Here is a 19306-nt window from a genome sequence, read left to right as displayed (position 1 = left end):
ATGAAAATCCTGTGCCCTCTAGCAGACTGGGAGCCCTCAGGGGATGTCTTATTAATGGCTTAAGCCTGCTTCCCATGCCAGTCGTTGGACAACCTTGGCGCTGCCGCTGCACTCGCCAGCTGTGAGCCCTGCTTCTGTCTGAGGGGCACTCCCCCTGTTTTAGTGCACTGACCACCAGGGGCAGCTCCTGTGCTGAGTGTCTGCCCCCTGGTGGCTAGTGCGTATCATAGTGACAGGTCATTCCGCCATTGGGCCGAAACCAAATCTCCAACATCCCCCAAGGTGTCCCAGATTGTGAGAGGGTACAAGACAGGCCAAGGCACCCCACTGGTGCATGATCAGGGCCAGGGAGGTTGGCCAGCTGGGGAGGGACCAAGGGAGGGCTCCAGGGCATGTCCAGCCCATCTCGCTCAGTCCGGATCGGCCGGACCCAGCAGCAAGCTAACCTACTGGTCAGAGCGTCTGCCCCCTGGTGGTCAGTGCATGTCATAGTGAGCGGTTGAGCAGCCTTAGCATATCATTAGCATATTATGCTTTGATTGGTTGAATGGACAACCAGACAATTAGCATATTAAGCTTTTATTATATAGGATATATATCCTATATAATAAAAATAATATGCAAATTGACCATCACTCTAACACATAAGATGGCTGCCCCCATGTGGTCAAAGATGGCTGCCCCCATGTGGACACAAGATGGTCACCACAAGATGGCCAGCAGGGGAGGGCAGTTAGCGGTGACCAGGCCGGCAGAGGAGGGAAGTTGGGGGTGACCAGGTCTGCAGGGAAGGGCAGTTGCGGGGGACCCAGGCCTGCAGGGGAGAGCAGTTAGGGGTGACCAGGCCTGCAGGGGAGGGCAGTTAGGGGTGACCAGGCCTGCAGGGGAGGGCAGTTAGGGTGACCAGGCCTGCAGGGGAGGACAGTTAGGCATCAATCAGGCTGGCAGGGGAATGGTTAGGGGGTGATCTGGCTGGCAGGCAGAAGTGGTTAGGGGCAATCAGGAAGGCAGACAGGTGAGCAGTTGGGAGCCAGCAGTCCTGGATTGTGAGAGGGATGTCCGACTGCCCATTTAGGCCCGATCCTACCAGGATCGGGCCTAAACGGGCAGTCGGACATCCATCGAGGGGTCCCAGATTGGAGAGGGTGCAGACTGGGACACACACCCCCGTGCACGAATTTTGTGCACCGGGCCTCTAGTATATATATATATGTACTGAATAGTATAACTTGATGTTAACTTTGAGTTTTGTTAAGGAAATACTACTCTAATATTTGTTAAAATGGTAAGGAAGACTTTATTTGGGACTATTGTGATGGGTGTCAAGACTGTCACAATAGGGGAGACAGATTCATTTCAACTCTGAATACAATAAAGACATCTGGGGATTATAGCTAAGAAATAGGTTGTGTGTTGTGGGGAGTTTGAGATTGGTGGATGAAAATTTACTAAGAGGATACATCAAGGTTAGGGAGAATTCTTGCTATACACTTACTTTAACAAGATTCTTACTGAAAGACAGGTCAAGATGATCAGATATCAAGGCTGGGGGATGAGGAATTTGATTAGATATCAAGAGTAGGAGAATCCTCCTTAAGCTGACTTAGCAGGATTCTTACCAAAACTGGACTGGGCAAGGATGGGCACTGAAGCTGTAGGTCAAGGCCTAGAAGAGGGCTCAGAGGAAACTAACAAACATCTAGTGGAGGAAAGTCTTTGTCAGTTTGCCAGTGATGAAGGCAAGGGAAGGACATGTTGGCATACAGAATCAGCCATTGTTCACATGGTAAAGAATACCAAATTTCTCTATTTCCATAGAATTGATCTCAGGTCTGATTTATCATTTGTGTTCCAAATTTTCATAAAAATACACTGGGAGGCAGTATGTGGACAAGCAGCATTTAAGCAGAGGTAGTGAGGGAATTAGCTAGGGGAATATCTGAGCACCCAGCAAGTACAGTCACCCTCAAGGCATGCTCGGTGTGCTGGAGGAAGGACTAAAAATCCAATGTGACATGATCAGAAGGTGGAGTAGGACTTGAGGGAAGAGTTATATCCTTTCAGATCCTAGGGGCCATTGTGAAATCTTCAGGTCTAACTCTGAGATGGAAAGCCATTCCAGGGTTCTGAATAGAGAAATGGTCTAACTTACATTTTAAAGAGATCTGTCTTCTGTCATGAGAAGGGACTGAAGGAAAGCAAGCTAGAGGGGGAGACTGATTAAAAGGCTTTTCTAATAGCCTAGGGAGGCACAATGGTGGCCCTTTCTAGGGTAGGACTTGTGAAGATGGTGAGTGGTAGAGATATTCTAAATAGGAATTGAAGGTAGAGGTGAAGGGTTAGCTGATAAATATGCCTGGTCTGCTAGAAAGATGAGATAACTTTTTGCTTTTTTTATTTTTTGTTTTTGTTTTGTTGTTTTTTTGAGGCAGGCAAGATTGCAGCAAAAATAAATTCCTTGAAGACAGAATACCAGTTTGGGTTTTGACATTTTAATCCAGGATGCCTATTAGATTTCTGAGTGGTGAGGTCAGACAGGACCTAAGGATAGTATTTTGAGTCACAGGATGTGATCACCTGGGAAATGAGTGTACATAGGTAGGTCCAATGGCTGTGATTCAAAGTGCTCATTTATTTTCTCTGTTTTGCAATTCTTTGGTTCTGGTCATTTAAGATTGGCTTAGAAATCAAAACATGAGGGTGTTTTCACCTCATGCAAACAAACAACTGCATGTACTTACTGAATAGTATTGAACTTTCCTACTGACTGTTCATCTTCTCCGTTAATGCTGTGAGTTCCTTGAGGAAAAGCCCTACATTATTTTTTGTGTGATTACTGAGTAAAATGATAAATAAAAACTTTTGCATTTAAGATAAATTAAATAGCCCTAACCGGTTTGGCTCAGTGGATAGAGCGTCAGCCTGCGGACTGAAAGGTCCCAGGTTCGATTCCAGTCAAGGGCATGTACCTTGGTTGCGGGCACATCCCCAGTAGGAGGTGTGCAAGAGGCAGCTGATCAATGTTTCTCTCCCATCGATGTTTCTAACTCTCTATCCCTCTTCCTTCCTCTCTGTAACAAATCAATAAAATATATTTAAAAAAAAAAAAAGATAAATTAAATAACTATCTGTCTACCTGGCCCACCTCACTTCATGGGACTCTTCTCTGTGTTTATTACACCCCAGCCACTGTTGTTAATTACTTAAAGGCACACCACATTCTTAACTCTCTCGTTCCTCTTTGCTTTTTTCTATTTTTCTTCATAGAATGTATTTCTCCCCTCATTCTTGATCTGCTAATGCATTATAATTGATCAGGTACTAGTTTAAATGCTAAATCTTAAGAGAGGTACTTCCTAAATCTTCTTTCTAATCCAGCCCCATCTTAACAGTCTAAATTTGTGACTTAATAGTACTTATCACAATTTGTAGATTTATAAGTATTTGTATGATTGTTTACTATCTTCTTCTTAATAAGTTTATGAGAACAAAGGACAATGTCTATTTTGTTCATTAATATGTAACAGCCCTCACCACTATACCAGACACTCAATAGGCCTTTTAGAAATGAAAATAAAAAGTTCCATATATTTATATATTATTATCAATGTTGGTGGATAATACAATCAATGTGTGATTATTTTCATTTCATAAAACCATAATACCTTTTGATAAACATGTTTAACCTCTTTTCTCTTACAATTGGAAAAATATGAGTTTATGGAATAGGAATTAGTCTCCTACTTGTCCAGCAGCACCTGGTTTTACAAGTATGTAAATATTTTCCCTTTTGTACAGAAAAAAAAATGTACTTTTCAGAATGGGATCACCTATAGAGAATGTTCCATTTCTATTCTTTACCATATGATGTAGAAGAGCATGTCCAAAATGTATCTGCACTTCTGAGAAACCATAGCAGTATGAGCAACTATTTTTCAAATATATTTTATTAAAAACAGGAGTTTAATAACTTTATTTAATGACTATTATAAATTACTCCTGGAAAAATGCATTAGAGAATAATTTTTATCATTTAAAGTTGTTTTATGTTATAACTCTTCCTTTGTTGAGATAAGTTCAATATAAAAATCTTATAAAAGGTATTTGAAGATTTTTAAACCAATAATGTGTTGAGTATATTATTTATACTAACAAAATTTTAACATTTTTATTATTTTAAAAAATGATATATTTATAAAACTAAATACAGCCATTGTTTCCAATTTTATTTAAAAAAGCGATAGGTATAGAAACCTAGAAAATATGATACATCTCTTTTTCATAAGTAGTAAAGATTATTTATAAAATTAAATTGTCATTTCAATTAGTTATTTGAGTATACAATTAGATGAAACTGTCAACTAAATTTATTAAATATACTTTATCTTCTCTCTGCAATTGCTAAAGTTTTTTTCTCTGTATGGAAGCATTAATGTAATTAGAATTAATTAATCATATAATTAGAATAAACTAATGTAATTAGAATTAATTAATCGTATAATTAGAAGTAATAAACATTTGGAAGCAGGAAAAAGGGATTAAACCTTATTTCTCTCAAGGACTTCTCCATGGAAAAGTGACAACATAAAATTATGTGAGCCATTACATAAAACTGCTTTTTATAACAATAATTATTAAATTTTATTTTGAAAAGCAATATAAAATGCCCTAAAATATGGAACAAAATCTTTCCATAACTATGAGCTCTTGAATACTCATGTGAGAATTAGCTGAAAATTATAATAGTGCACTTTGCTATTGTTATTACAAAATGGCTTTTGAAAATCTGTTTGGATTAATAAAAATATATTCAATAAAGCATTAATATACAAATTATTTCTATAATATTTAATATTTAAAATTTATTAATATACTTATATTAATATAGATATTCATTTAAAATATCTATCTCAATTAGACCTCTGATACTTTAAATACGACTTACAGGTTTCCAAAAATATAGGAATGCTAAATGTTTATCAACAAAATGTATATATGCCTTCAAACAAACATTTCATTGATTAACATTTTAAAGTTTCTGAAGTTAAATTTAGGGAAATCAAATCTCAACATAAATATTAAAACAGTTAGCTAGATGAACTATATAAAAGAAAGTACATTCAAACATGTTCTAGCAATAGAAGTTGAAAGTGTTTTGTTGAGTTTTCTAATTTCCTTTCAATTTCTCTTTTCATTTAAAGTTGACAGAATTATTACTAACATGTCTCCTTAAAGAAACAAAAGATGATTTAATGAACAAATATTTGGTTTCTCAAGTGTTCATAAAGTCTTTCAAACCAAAATTTATGTGAATATGTATATTGATCATAATATGGGCAGCAGATGTTACTCCACAATCTATAGATCTGATAATTAAATCTGAAGTTTCTTGAACAGGTTATTTAGTCCAATTTGGTAAATTGTACTAATTACCATGTGTACTAATAATTTTCAGTGATATTGTAAAGATCAACCACAGGTTTGTTTTGGCTAAATGCACCGGAGTGTTTGTACTTTGTAATGCACATAAAAATGCCACGACTTTCTGGTTTCTGATCATTTGAAATTTTTACTATTTATTTATTTCCTTTATATGCATATAATTTACTATGAAAATTATCTCCTTTGAAATTAATTTATTTTCTCAGGTTAATCTCTTGGCTTTTGGATTTATCATATACAAAGTTTTTCGTCACACTGCAGGGTTGAAACCAGAAGTTAGTTGCTATGAGAACATAAGGTAAATGTTCCTTTAAGTCTACTTTTGTGTGTGTGTGTGTAATTAAAAGCTTTAGTAACTTAAGGTACAAATAAGTTTTGAAAGGACAAATTTTGAATGATTTTTCATGCTTTCTTCCTCTACACTTAAAGTACTTATTGTTAAGTAGCATTTAGTATGTTTAATAAGCCTACAATTACCACATATCAAATGGTAAGTAAAACAATCTTTTCAAGCATACTTCTCTTTGAAAGAAAAGACAATGACCATTTTAAGAAAAAGTGGGCCTTAGTGATTTTTTTTTGCAAAACACTTCTCAAAGCTTCGTAACTTAGTTTCTTCCTGTGTTTCCTAGTTTACATGCGGCCATGATTTTTCCTTTAACCTCTCTCTTTAACATTGATTTATAAAGAGTGTGAAAAAAGTTTGTTTAGGGAAAACTTTAGTGTATTATAGTGAACAGTAGACATAACTGATGTTTGGGTTGCTTGGAAACACTAATGTAGTTTCATTACCTTGCACAAGATTTATAGTTAGGATTTAGCAAATGTTTGATTGATTACTTTCTTTTACTACTCACCATTCATAGTTTCACATAGTATTCTGGTTTTAATTTTATGAAGGATACTGCTAAAACATCTGCATAAAGAATGCTTAGACTAAAAAAGAAATGAAAAAGTAATCATTAGTTGCCTCATTTTTAAGGCCATGAGCATGATTGAATAGTGTTTTACCAAAAGTCATAGGATAAAGGCTAAAATAAGTAAGAGTTAGCATGGGCATGCATTATTTTTTAATTTTTAAGAAATTAGTATATTTGGAGGTAATAGTATTAGAAAAGAATAAAATAAAATCTAATTTTATATTTTATTAAACCGGAAAGGAAAGTTTTCTTTGATGTCAGGTACATGTGCTGACCACAGTTTGCATGGTACACTTCTTAAGATTTCTTAAAGAAAATATTTCCTAACAGATACATGTGTTACCTTCGGGAATTACTGCAACATTAGATGTGAAATCAAAGCACACACACTGCAGTACACCAGATAAAAATATTTTTACGATTAAGAAAATTCCTTGAAAAATGGTATATTTTAATAATGCTACCTTGGTTTCAGAAGCCCATCCTTGCCACAGTGCAGTAGCATGCTCTCAAGGCTGTCCCATGTAACTGTGCAGAGTTTGTCAATTTCAAAATTGTTATTGGTTTTTGCAAAAGATTTCTCACTTATACCACAAATTAATTTCCCACATAATCTGAGGGATCTGGGGATACGAGTACACATAACTTTCTGAACTGGAACATTTCAAACATGTTCTAGGTCTTGTGCCAGAGGAGCCCTTGCTCTCCTGTTCCTTCTTGGCACCACCTGGATCTTCGGGGTCCTTCATGTTGTACACGCATCAGTGGTGACAGCTTACCTCTTCACCATCAGCAATGCCTTCCAAGGAATGTTCATTTTCTTATTCCTGTGTGTTTTATCTAGAAAGGTAAGCAATTTGTTATATTGGTAAACTCTACGATATATTCATATAGCATCAGTTACCAAATCGATAAAAATCCTTATTCTCAATAAAGGCATGACTTGTGCCTTTATTGCCTAAATGCAGTACATTTTAGTATAAAAAAGAATCAGAACACCTACCTGTTCTCAGAAAAATATGCTTTTTATAAACTGCTACTAGGAATATAAATATAGCTTACATTCATTTGAGCATATTCTCACAGATAATTAGAAGGCATTAATAATTTAGAAAACATAACAATGTAATGTGATTTGAAAATAATTTGATGTGATTGTTGAAATTATATTTAATATTTATCTCTTCCCTTTTGCTTTTCTTTAGATCCAGGAAGAATATTATAGGTTGTTCAAAAATGTCCCTTGTTGTTTTGGATGTTTAAGGTAAACAGAGGAAACTATGGATAATTATTGCTACACAAAATGAAAAAAGCCAAGCTGTGTATGGCCAATGCATGAAAATGACTCAAACAAATTTATCTAATTATTAATTACCAGATAATCAAATATTTTAAGTCAGTTTTTCTGTTTACAGTGTAGGAACTGAATATAATAAGAGGTGAAATTATGTACCATGTAGCTACAATATGCTTCCCTACATGACTTAGTTAGTTATGTCAAAAATAGTATTACAGATATTTGGAAAGTAATTGGTTTCTCAGGAGTGATATCACTGCGCCCAAGGATAGATTTTCTTTCTAACACAAGAAATATATGAATGTCCTGAAGGAAACCACTGGCTTGATATTTTATGACTCATGTTGACTTTAAAACTAGTCCCCTATCACCTTGGTAATGAGCTCTGTTATAGAAAGTGGAACATAAGAGAATAAAGGAGCAGAATATAAAATAGTAGAAAGGGAATGACTATCATAACAATGGAATGTATTTTGAATGAACTTGGGTGTGTTTTTTTTTTGTAAACTACATGAGCAATTATAGAGATAAAATAAAGAATTGAATAAACACATCTTACCATTTCGTGAATTGTTCTGAACATAAATTTCTACCAAAATAACTTGCACCTAAAAAATAAAATAAAAATAACTTGCACCTGTATTTGTTATATTCATTTTCTGTTCCAGTATTTCTAAAAACTGCACAGCTTCACAAAAGAAAGAAAACACACATTTCTGTTCTGTTTTTACGTTAACATTAGAATGAGGCATATGCTATTTCTATACTTACTTCACAGATTGTAACTTCAAATGCATAATCAGTAATGCACAAATGTGTCAAAATATAGTATTGTTCATGCCTGTACATAAAGCTGAAGCTTTCTATTCTATGACCTTCAGTGTAGTGAAAAATATTATATCTCATTAGACTGGTATATTTGAGTTCCTTATTTGTTTAATTGCAAGACTATTATAGTTTACATTGCAATATTCCCTTTTAACTTACTGTTTTTAAAAGGGCATTGTAAATAGGGAAGTATTCATAAAGTGAATTGCTTTTTTTTCTGTTCAGAAAAGTACATACTTCAAAGTGTTATTTATGACAAAGAAATCACTAAGAACTTACGAAAATTTCACAGTGGATATATTTTCTGACAGTTTTCCACTATCTATTAAAGCATATCTGTTTAAATGTACTGCTGATACCTATCCACAAATCGTCTCATTAAAATGAAGAAGCAGTGACTAAGATTTCAAATATGTCACTGTTCCGTTCCTACCTGTAAAAGTATGCCAATACGCTAAGTGCTGTGATTTTAATTTCTCCCAGCTTTTGAAATGCAGTCTGTCAGATCTTTCTCAAACAAATAAAATGTTATCTAAATGAATACTGCTTTGCTAAGTCCTTTTCTCAGGAAAGATGAGCTACCTGCCAATATGGCTTATACATTTTTAGGCGATCCATGATAATAACTTTTTATTATTTTTTCTCTTATATAGTAAACCCATGACCTATTATTGTCATTGTCATTATAGGACAGTGTTCTGGGAATGTCATATGGAAAAGTAATCTGTTCAATCCATGTATAAAAACTAGGAGTGGTAGGCAGAATAATGACCCTCCAAAATGTCCACACCCTAAGTCATAATGTATGACTATTTTAGGTTGCATGGAGAGAAGAATTTAGGTTCATAATCAGCTGGCCTTCACATGGGAAGAACATCATGGATTTTCTGATTGGCCCAATATAATCACAAAATTCCTTATATAAGTAAAAGAGGAGGCATAACAGGGAGCCTGTCAGAATATGAAACCTATATTATTTCGCATGAGATTTCAGACCTTCTTATATCACCTTACTTCCCTGGTTTTCACTTTTGCCCTATCAACGTTTCTTTAGTCATACCAAACTGCTTATTTTTCCCAAAACTTGTTATCTGTTACCTAATCCCCTATTTCTGGAATTTTCTCCTTGTTACCATCATTACTCTGACAAACATCTACTTATCCATAATGTATCTTTCTCAAGGAAACCTTCCTTGATTCACACAAAGAATTAATCATTTCCACATTTGTGTCACTGCTGTCTAGCAGATAGCTATTTTAACATTTATCACATTGTATTGCAATTATTTAGCCTTTGGACATTCATTGTACCAAGTTTTGTTCTGCCTTAAAGGCAGGTAGGTACCTTCTCTTTTTTGCTTCCTGAGTCAATATTACTGCCTTCTGCTGTCTTGTGACCACACAATTGATAAGATAAAAGGGTCTGGACTCTCTGAACTAGTCTGCATTTTGCTCTTTACGTTTGAGTTTTCCGTACTGGAAGTCCCTGGGGTGAACCGGCTTTCTCAGGAAGACCCTCCGTGCTTATCTCTTACTGTCATGCAGTTATGTGGAAAGAGATGACCCAGGAATGTCAAATTTATGAAGTGGAGCAGGCAGAAGAATTAGGCTGCCTTGAGTTCATACTATAGCTTAACTCAGTTTTCCGGGAAAGAATTTCTTTGGGGATTTGTAAGGAGCTTGCCAAACTACTAATAGAGTAGCACTTCACTATCGATTTGGCTTTTTATTTTATTTTATTGTTAAAGGATTACATTTGTCTCCTTTTCCCCCGATTGACCATGCCAGCCACTCCCACTCCCGAGGGCAAGTCCCCACAGCCCCAGTGTCTGTGTCCATTGGTTATGCTAATATGCATGCATACAAGTCCTTTGGTTGATCTCTAACCACCTCTTCCCCTGCCTTCTCTCTGAGGTTGAATGTTCTGTTCAGTGATACCCTGTCTCTGGATCTATATTTGTTCATCAGTTTATGTTGATCATTATATCTCACATATGAGTGAGATCATGTGATATTTATCTTTCTCTGACTGGCTTATTTCACTTAGCATAATGCTCTCCAGTTCTATCCATGCTGCAGCAAATGGTAAAAATTCCTTCTTTTGTATAGCAGTGTAGCATTCCATTGTGTAGATGTACCACAGTTTTTTAATCCACTCATCTACTGATGGGCACTTAGGCGGTTTCCAAGTCTTAACTATTGTAAGGGATCACAATACCAGATAGCAAGCTATATTACAAAGCCACTGTTCTCAAAACTGCCTGGTACTGGCACAAGAACCGACATATAGACCAAGGAACAGAACAGAGAACTCAGAAATAGACCCAAACCATTATGCTCAATTAATATTTGACAAAGGAAGCAAGAGCATACACTGGAGTCAAGACAGTCTCTTTAATAAATGGTGCTGGAAAATTGGACAGATACATGCAAAAAAAAGTGAAACTGGATCATCAATTTACACCTTACACAAAAACAAACTCAAAATGAATAAAGGACTTAAACATAAGACAGGAAACCATAAAAATATTAGAAGACTCCATAGGAGCAAAATATCAACATATGTCATAGCAATATCTTTACCAATACAGCTCCTAGGGCAATCGAAACTGAGGATAAAATAAACAAATGGGACTACATCAAAATAAAAAGCTTCTGCACAGCAAAAGAAACCATCAACAAAACAACAAGAAAGCCCACTGCATGGGAGAACATATTTGCCAATGCTATTTCAGATAAGTGTTTAATCTCCAACATTTACAGGGAACTCCTACAACTTAACAAAAGGAAGATAAACAACACAATCAAAAAATGGGCAAAGGACCTAAATAGACACTTTTTGAAAGAGGACATAGAGAAGGCCGAGAGAAATATGAAAGCATGCTCAAAGTCACTAATCATCCGAGAGATTCAAGTCAAAACAACAATGAGATACCATCTCACACCTGTCAGAATGGCTATCATCAACAAATCAACAAAGGATAAGCACTGGCGAGGATAGGATTCGGAGAAAAAGGAACCCTCGTGCACTGCAGGTGGGAATGCAGACTCGTGCAGCCACTATAGAAAGCACTATGGAGTTTCCTCAAAAAGTTAAAAATGGAACTCCCATTTGACCCAGTAATCCCACTTCTAGGAATATATCCCAAGAAACCAGAAACACCAATCAGAAAGGATATATGCATCCATTTGGCTTTTATTCCTCATGTACCACTTCCTCATTTGATAGTGAGTGGGGTAAATATTAGGATTTGATACTCAGTCTCCTCAATCCATAAAATATATCACACATTCATTAATAAATATGTACTTACAAGCTCTTCATAAACAAATGCGGGTGATAGAAGGGTTATAGGATCTCAAGAGATTAAATCAAAGAACTTAATACATTGTTTGGCCTGAAACAATGAGACAAATAGACACCAAAGTATATAAAATAAATTCCCTGGCTGTGTTTCCTCCCCGCACCACAAAGAAATCTGTTGGTTGATTACACTGTGGTTAGGAAAATATATTTACACACAATATAATAATTAGAAAAAGCATAAGAAAGTCTATAAACACTCTACAATCTGCATGCTATGCATAACCAACAAACCATATATACTAAGTTGATGATATCATTTCTTAAGTCCCTTTTAATTCAATGCTATACCCCTAAAATTAATGACTCTGCATTATCCCCCCCCCCACACACACACACACTTTTTTTTTATTGATTTCAGAGAGAGGAAGGGAACCGAGAGAGATATAGAAGCATCAATGATGAGATTCATCCATAGGCTGCCTCTTGCACAACCCCTACTGGGGACTGAGACTACAGCAATCCAGGCATGTTCTCTGACCTGGAATTGAACCCTGACCTCCTGGTCGATAGGTTGACGCTTAACCATTGATCCACACCGGTCAGGCACAACTCTACATTCTTACTTTTTTGTGAAGTCAATCTAACTTATTGCACCCATCTTCAATGCCTTATAAAATATGGGTTTTTTCTATGTATCAATATTATTCTCAAATTTCTCTAACATGAGAGAAAAATGAGTTATAGAATAAGTATGGATCCAGAAAGAGTACCCATTGTTCAGATTTTCTTCTAGCATGTCTTCCCCCATGAAAATTCTACCCATTATTTAAGACATCTTGCTATAAAACTTCTCTGATCAATTTGATTTTTATTAATGTCCCCAGTCACTGTAACTATAGCAATTACAGATTGTACACAATAATAGCACTTAATTTGGGTCATTGTGAAGTTATCATGTAGTGTTCAAACTTAAACATTTTAGGCTTTAGATTACAAATATAAAAATAACAGGGGTCACACTTAAAACAAAACAAAAAAAAGAGTTCTCCTTGGAAGGTGATACAGATTTCAATTATTAAATTGCATGACCTCATTTTATTCTCAGAGTAGCAATTCTATCCTCATTTTTCAATGTGAAAAGTGCTCCATGTCCCACAGCTAGGAAATTGTTCAGACTGGCAGCCCCAACTCTTTCTGTTCCCCCAGGCAACTGAGAAACTTGCTGACTCAGCTAGGAAGTGACTGGATTCATACCCAGGCTTTTTGCCTCTAATTCCAGGATATGTCCCACTGTTCCATGGTATTGGACAATATTAGGGCAATATTCCTATTTACAATTACATTCTTTTGGAGATAAAAGAAACATGACATGCTTTTTTGACATGTCTCTTCTACATGCATATACAATTTGAGATAAGTGAATTTAATATGTTTTAAAGAGAAGTATTTCTTCTTTTCTCTTTGCTTGTCCCTGCTTTTCCTGCACATTTATTTCTATCCCTCAATTTCTACCCGCATCCACTACCAGGCAATTCATTTTAACTACCTGGTACATATCCTTTCTAATAAAAGAGTAATATGCAAATTGACCATCACTCCGATACACCCACAAGCCACGCCCACCAGCCAATCAGGAGCAAATATGCAAATAAACCCAACCAAGATGGCTACGGCCACAGAGAGCAGGAGGGAGGCTTGGGTTTCCCTGGCAATGGAGGAAGCCAAGCTTTCCGCCTGCCCTTGCCGGCCTAGGCCTCCAGTCAAGGCTACAAAGTTTCAATGATAGAAGATACATAAACCCAAACAGAAATGGCGGCAGCCATGGAGCTGGAAAGAGCAGGAGGCTAGGGTTGCCCGCGGAGATGGAGGAAGCCAAGCTTCTGCAGCCCTGGCTGGCCCAGGCCTCTGCTTAAGGCTACAAAGTTTCAATTATAGAAGATACATAAATCCCAACAGAAAAGGCTGCCACCACGGAGCAAGCAGAAGGCTTGGCTCCACTCCAGGCTACAAAGTTTCAATTGTAGAAGATAAATAAACCCCAGATACCAGGGCCTCCGTTTGGGTCACCAGGGGGCATGGCCGGCCTGCAAACCACCACAGGCCTTTTGCCCAGGCCGCCCCATGCCCCAAGGGAACCCCCACCCTGATCCAGGACACCCTTCAGGGCAAACCAGCTGGCCCCCACCCATGCACCAGGCCTCTATCCTATCTAATAAAATAGTAATATGCAGATTGACCATCACTCCAACACTCAAGATGGCTGCCCCCATATGGTTAAAGATCCTGCCCCCATGTGGACACAAGATGGCCACCACAAGATGGCCAGCAAGGGAGGGTAGTTGGGAGGGACAAGGCCTGCAAGGGAGGGCAGTTGGGGGTGATCAAGCCTGCAGGGGAGGGCAGTTAGGGGTGACCAAGCTGGCAGAGGAGGGAAGTTGGGGGTGACAAGGCCTGCAGGGAAGGGCAGTTGGGGGTGACAAGGCCTGCAGGGAGGGCAGTTGGGGGGGACCCAGGCCTGCAGGGGAGGGCAGTTAGGGGCTAACAGGCTGTCAGGGGAGCAGTTAGGCATCAATCAGGCTGGCAGGGGAATGGTTAGGGGAGATCAGGCTGGCAGGCAGAAGCGGTTAGGGGCAATCTGGAAGGCAGGCAGGCGAGCAGTTGGGATCTAGCATTCCTGGATTGTAAGAGGGATGTCCGACTACCCATTTAGGCCCAATCCCACCAGGATCGGGCCTAAACGGGCAGTTGGACATCCCTTGAGGGGTCCCAGATTGGAGAGGGTGCAGACTGGGCTGAGGGGCAACCCCCCCACCCCGTGCATGAATTTTGTGCACCAGGCTTCTAGTTCTTTCATATTTTTCTTCATGTTTATATCATCATATTCAAATCATTAATGTGAAATCCCATTATAAAAACATGGTACCTGTTTTTCTCACTTAGCTCACAGATATAGCTAATTCATTCTTTTTAATGACTGAATAATATTCCATACTGAGGATGGATCATAAATTGTACAGCCAGTATGCAATCTGAATTAATTCAATAATACATTAGAAAACTACTATATCTTTCAGAAGTAATGTTCTTCATGCAATGTGGCTTGGTTTTGTTGTTGAAAATAACAAATGCCAATACATTTTCCCCTACAATAGATGGGTCCCTTGTTGATAAGCTAAAACAGCAAATCCTTTTATTGATATAAATTTGCTTGTTACTTCTGGTCAGTATTCAGGGAAAACCATATCAGAGATTTGAGATCCAAAAAGCTCCTTGAGCATTTTCACTTAAGTGAAAATGATTTGAATTATTTACCCTCAATTGAAGGCTTGAGCAAGCATTAAGTTTGGTAGGCAATCTGCAAGTACACAACATTTTATTTGGTAATTCATTCAGATGTTATACATCATAGGTTTGTATGTAGTTATCATTCACATAAAATGAAAGGGTTAGTTTAGCTGCAATGGCTCTCTTCCTGTGCCAATGTAACATGATTCTAATTCTACCCTGCACTTTGAGGCATTGTAAATAATAACATCTACAAAGTATATTACAATTTATACACTAAAAATAAGGGAAAAAATAATAGGTTTCTTTCAAAATTGCCCTTAAGAAATGTGTGGAGTTTTTTTTCTCTATTGGTCTGCAATTTGCAGTGTATCAGTATCCAAGGGCCAGACTGCTCAACCTGAACATGGTTATTTTCTTCCTTTTCCTTAATGTATCAGAAGTGGATCTAAAAGAACCTCCAATATGCAGGGAGTCAGTTTAGCTTTGGAAGTTTTAGGTGATAAGAACAGAGCCCTAAAAAGGACTCTCTGTTATTGCTGCCTGCTGTGAAGAAAGAACCATGCGCTTCCATCACTGCAAATAGTGTTCAAATTCCCCTAAAATTCCCCTGGTTTTCCATGTATCTTGGCTCCTGTGAGGTCATTTATTCTGTCACTTCAGCCCACAAGCAATCATGATAACTACATCTTTCACTCAATCTAATGCAGGAGGCTTTTCTGCAAGACCTTCTGCGACCGAGTGAGGAAAGTAATTATTCAAAACAACATTGCTTCTTGTTTCTCAAGTGCTGTCGCCGACTCCTCTGCAAAACCACCTAATTGCTCCCCAATTTCATCTTCCCACTCAGATCAATTCCTCAGATTCCCCTAAAGGAATGTGTAAATAAACAGCCACCTCTCACATGCTAAACCTATACTTTCAGGAGGGAGTGGGTGTTGTGAACACATGCACAGACTCTGCAGAAAGATTGCCTGGGCTAGAATTGCATCTCTACCTCCTGAGGTCCATGACCTCAGGCCACTTATGGCCCTGTGCCTCAGTTTCTCGCCTAGGAAATGCCGATCGCGACAGTACCTACCTCATAATGTTGTTGATGCAAATTAAATCATCTAATCAGTAGAAGACAATCACTACAGTGCTTAGCACATAGAAATTGACATTGAAGTATTAGCTATTATTACTATAACCTGGGTGAACATCTATTGACTGTGCAACCACTAGGTGCCAGCTACTGTTCTAAGCATGTGGTAGAATTCACTAGTAAACACCAAACTAATAAAAAAAATAGACATAAATTTGTGGTACAGAGGGAGGATTTCCACACTATTGATTTATCAGCAGGTGATTTCTGAAACAAGCAAGGAACAGTAAAAAAAAAAAAAAAAAATCTCTATTTTCTACCACTTCCTAATCTACCTTCCCAACCTCTACCCTGCCTCATTCTAAACTTCTAATTCAAATCACTCTGTCATCCATTGTGAAGCTGGTAGGATGTCAGAGAGAATTTTAAATGTTCAACATTACTGACATGTCCTTTGGAGAGGGGGTGCCCGCAGGACCCACACTGTTCTGTACATGTAAACTATCTGTCCCTGCAGGGATAATGTCCTACAAAGTGATTAAAATTGCTTTCCTATACAAAGGTGTATCAATATATTTTTATTTAAATATAAATACTATTAGCATTTACATGAATTTGAAAAACATAATCTCTTCTTTAAACAGTGTATATAAGCAAAGTTAATCTGGAATTCTCAGCTTTCCATATATTCCTATAAATGAGAAAGAAATGTATACTGGCATTATTCGGGTATTTCATAGTCTCTGGGATACTTTGCAGTCATATAATTTGTTCTTGCCTAATGTAAAACATGGAAACCATGCTCCTTTAAAACATAGCCTTGCTCTTTTTAAAAGCAAAAGCAAATGACCTATTTTGATACTTCGAAAAAATAATACAGGAATCTTTAGTAGAAAAAAATATCCTATATAATAAAAGCCTAATATGCTAAGTGTCCAGTTGTCTGGTTGGTTGTTCAACCAATCAAAGTGTAATATGCTAATGATATGCTAAGGCCGCTTAACAGCTCGCTATGACGTGCACTGACCTCCAGGGGCCAGACAGTCAACCAGTAGGTTAGCTTACTGCTGGGGTCTGGGTGATAGGGACTGAGCAAGACAGGCTGGACATGCCCTGGAACCCTCCTGCGGTCCCTCCCCAGCTGGCCAACCTACCGCATCCCTCCCTGGCCCCGATCATGCACCAGTGGGGTCCCTCAGCCTGGCCTGAGCCCTCTCACAATCCAGAACCCTATGGGGGATGTTGGAGAGCCTGTTTTGGCCCAATCCTGCAGGCCAGGCCGAGAGATCCCACTGGTGCACGAATTCATGCACTGGGCCTCTAGTTCTTTGATAAATGTCTGTTACTCGTTTGTAGACTGCATTTCGTTTTACTTATTATTTCTGCTACTTAACTGGTCAGCATTGTTTCCTGAACAATACAATGAACATTTTGTAAGAATATAAAGGTAATTTCTAGTTTTCATATTTAGTAAGCTAGAAATTGTAAATTTCTGAGATAAATGAACTAGAAATTCTATTAGTTGCTAATTTAGGAATTTAGATATTTTGTTATATATGTCACCCTTCTTTGCATACCTCATCATTCTGATAAAGAATGCTTCAGAGGTTAGAAATGTAGTTCTTTATTCTTCTCTATGCTAAAATACATAAGACATGTTTAGGATTGTGTGATTTTTTTTTCCCCCAAGTAGATTTGCACACATAGTTTGAATACATAGGGGCACTTCCCACCTCCTCACCCCCCACCCCCTTCAGGAGATGTGAAAGTAGAATAGAAGCTCTTTCTTGCTCACCAAATCTCTATTTTCTTGAGAGCAGGACTATAACATTGTTTCTTAGTGGCCCTCCATTTTCTTTATAAAACTCAGAAAAGATAAGTGGATAATATACAGTTTTTGACTTGGATATCATGTGTATTTTACCATATACACAAATAATTATGCACATTCAAAGTTCTTACAAAATGAATTTAAGGCCCTTTACAAAGATGGACAAACTAGCAACTAGATAGTATAAATGCAAAGCACATATGAGAGTTGAATCAAAAGAAAACAAGGGTATAGTCGTACAATGGAGGTAAAAACTATAGTAAAACATGAATTCTTTACACATGCAAGTTAGGTCTTGTTATGTGTTGCAGTGTGACAGTACCACTCCAAAACCTGGTGCCTTAGAAAAGTGATTTATTATTGTTTCTCACATTTCTGTTGGTTGATTGGGCTCAAAAAGGTAACCCTCACCTAGAGTTGCTCATGAAGGTGCAGTCAGATGTTCACTGAGGTTGCAGGCATCTGACATGGTTGTCAATTACAATCTCAACATGTGCTGCTGATGAGCAGCTGTTCATGGTCTCTCCATGTCATTTGAGTTTCACACAGCGTGGATTCTGGGGTCCTTGAGAGAGATTGCAAAAGCAAGCATTTCAAGAGGCCTCCATAGAGGTTGAAAGGTTTCCTAACCTCTGAAGTCATAGTTTACTTCTGTCAAAGCAGCCAGTCACAAAGCCCACCAAGACTTAAAGGGCTGAAGAAATAGATCCACCTTTTAATGATGAAATGACAAGGTCACATTGCATAAGAGCATATGGAAATGGGAAATATCATTGAGGTAATTTTGGGAAAAATACAACTTGCCACATTTTTATCTTCTTGTCAATATCTGTATATCATAATGATATCCTTACATTAGACAATGCAATGAGCATCATAGGAGAGTTTCATGGTGTCCTTATTACAAGCCAATGAAATCACACTAAAAAAAACAATTCAGCAAAAGCAATAAAAGCCATAAAAGTCTCAAGTTATATGACCTAGGTAACTATTTTTACTATTATATCTTAATCCACAGGTAGAATTAAAAATCTGTGTCTGTATGAGTATTTCTCATACTATATTCTAGTATTCTGAACACCAGTACTCAAATCAATGGTAGTAGGGATCCCTTTGAAAAAAATAAAATAACAAAAGGCATTTCATAAGTAAAAATTTTTGAGAAACCTGCCTATATTCACTGCCCCACTCTACCACTAACTCTTGGTCAGCCTGTCAATTGTTTTAATAGATAAAAAGTTTTGAAAATTACTGCCATTTTAAAAACTACACAAATAAAAATGTTGATGTTAGTTTAACATAATTTTGCCAT

The 19306-nt window shown here is 37.4% G+C and overlaps 1 protein-coding gene across 2 annotated transcripts in view; it reads left to right on the top strand.

The window, feature by feature from the left end:
• The window catches only part of ADGRL4 (adhesion G protein-coupled receptor L4), a 112188-nt gene extending 103161 nt beyond the window's left edge, over positions 1-9027 (top strand). The window contains exons 14-16 of one of the 2 annotated variants that reach the window (XM_080654847.1): positions 5649-5740; positions 7042-7210; positions 7568-9027. In XM_080654847.1, the coding sequence (XP_080510973.1) occupies positions 5649-5740; positions 7042-7210; positions 7568-7630 (324 nt within the window). In that variant the 3' untranslated portion in view covers positions 7631-9027. The remainder of the gene's footprint in view (positions 1-5648; positions 5741-7041; positions 7211-7567) is intronic. The other variant, XM_080654848.1, reaches the window with a different exon arrangement.
• Positions 9028-19306: the final 10279 nt, after the last annotated feature.

The sequence above is a fragment of the Plecotus auritus genome (genome assembly GCF_963455305.1).
Source record: "Plecotus auritus genome assembly, chromosome: 2".
Lineage (NCBI taxonomy): Eukaryota > Metazoa > Chordata > Mammalia > Chiroptera > Vespertilionidae > Plecotus > Plecotus auritus.
The sequence above is the reverse complement of the archived record's forward strand: the minus strand, read 5'-3'. Positions and strand labels throughout refer to the sequence as shown.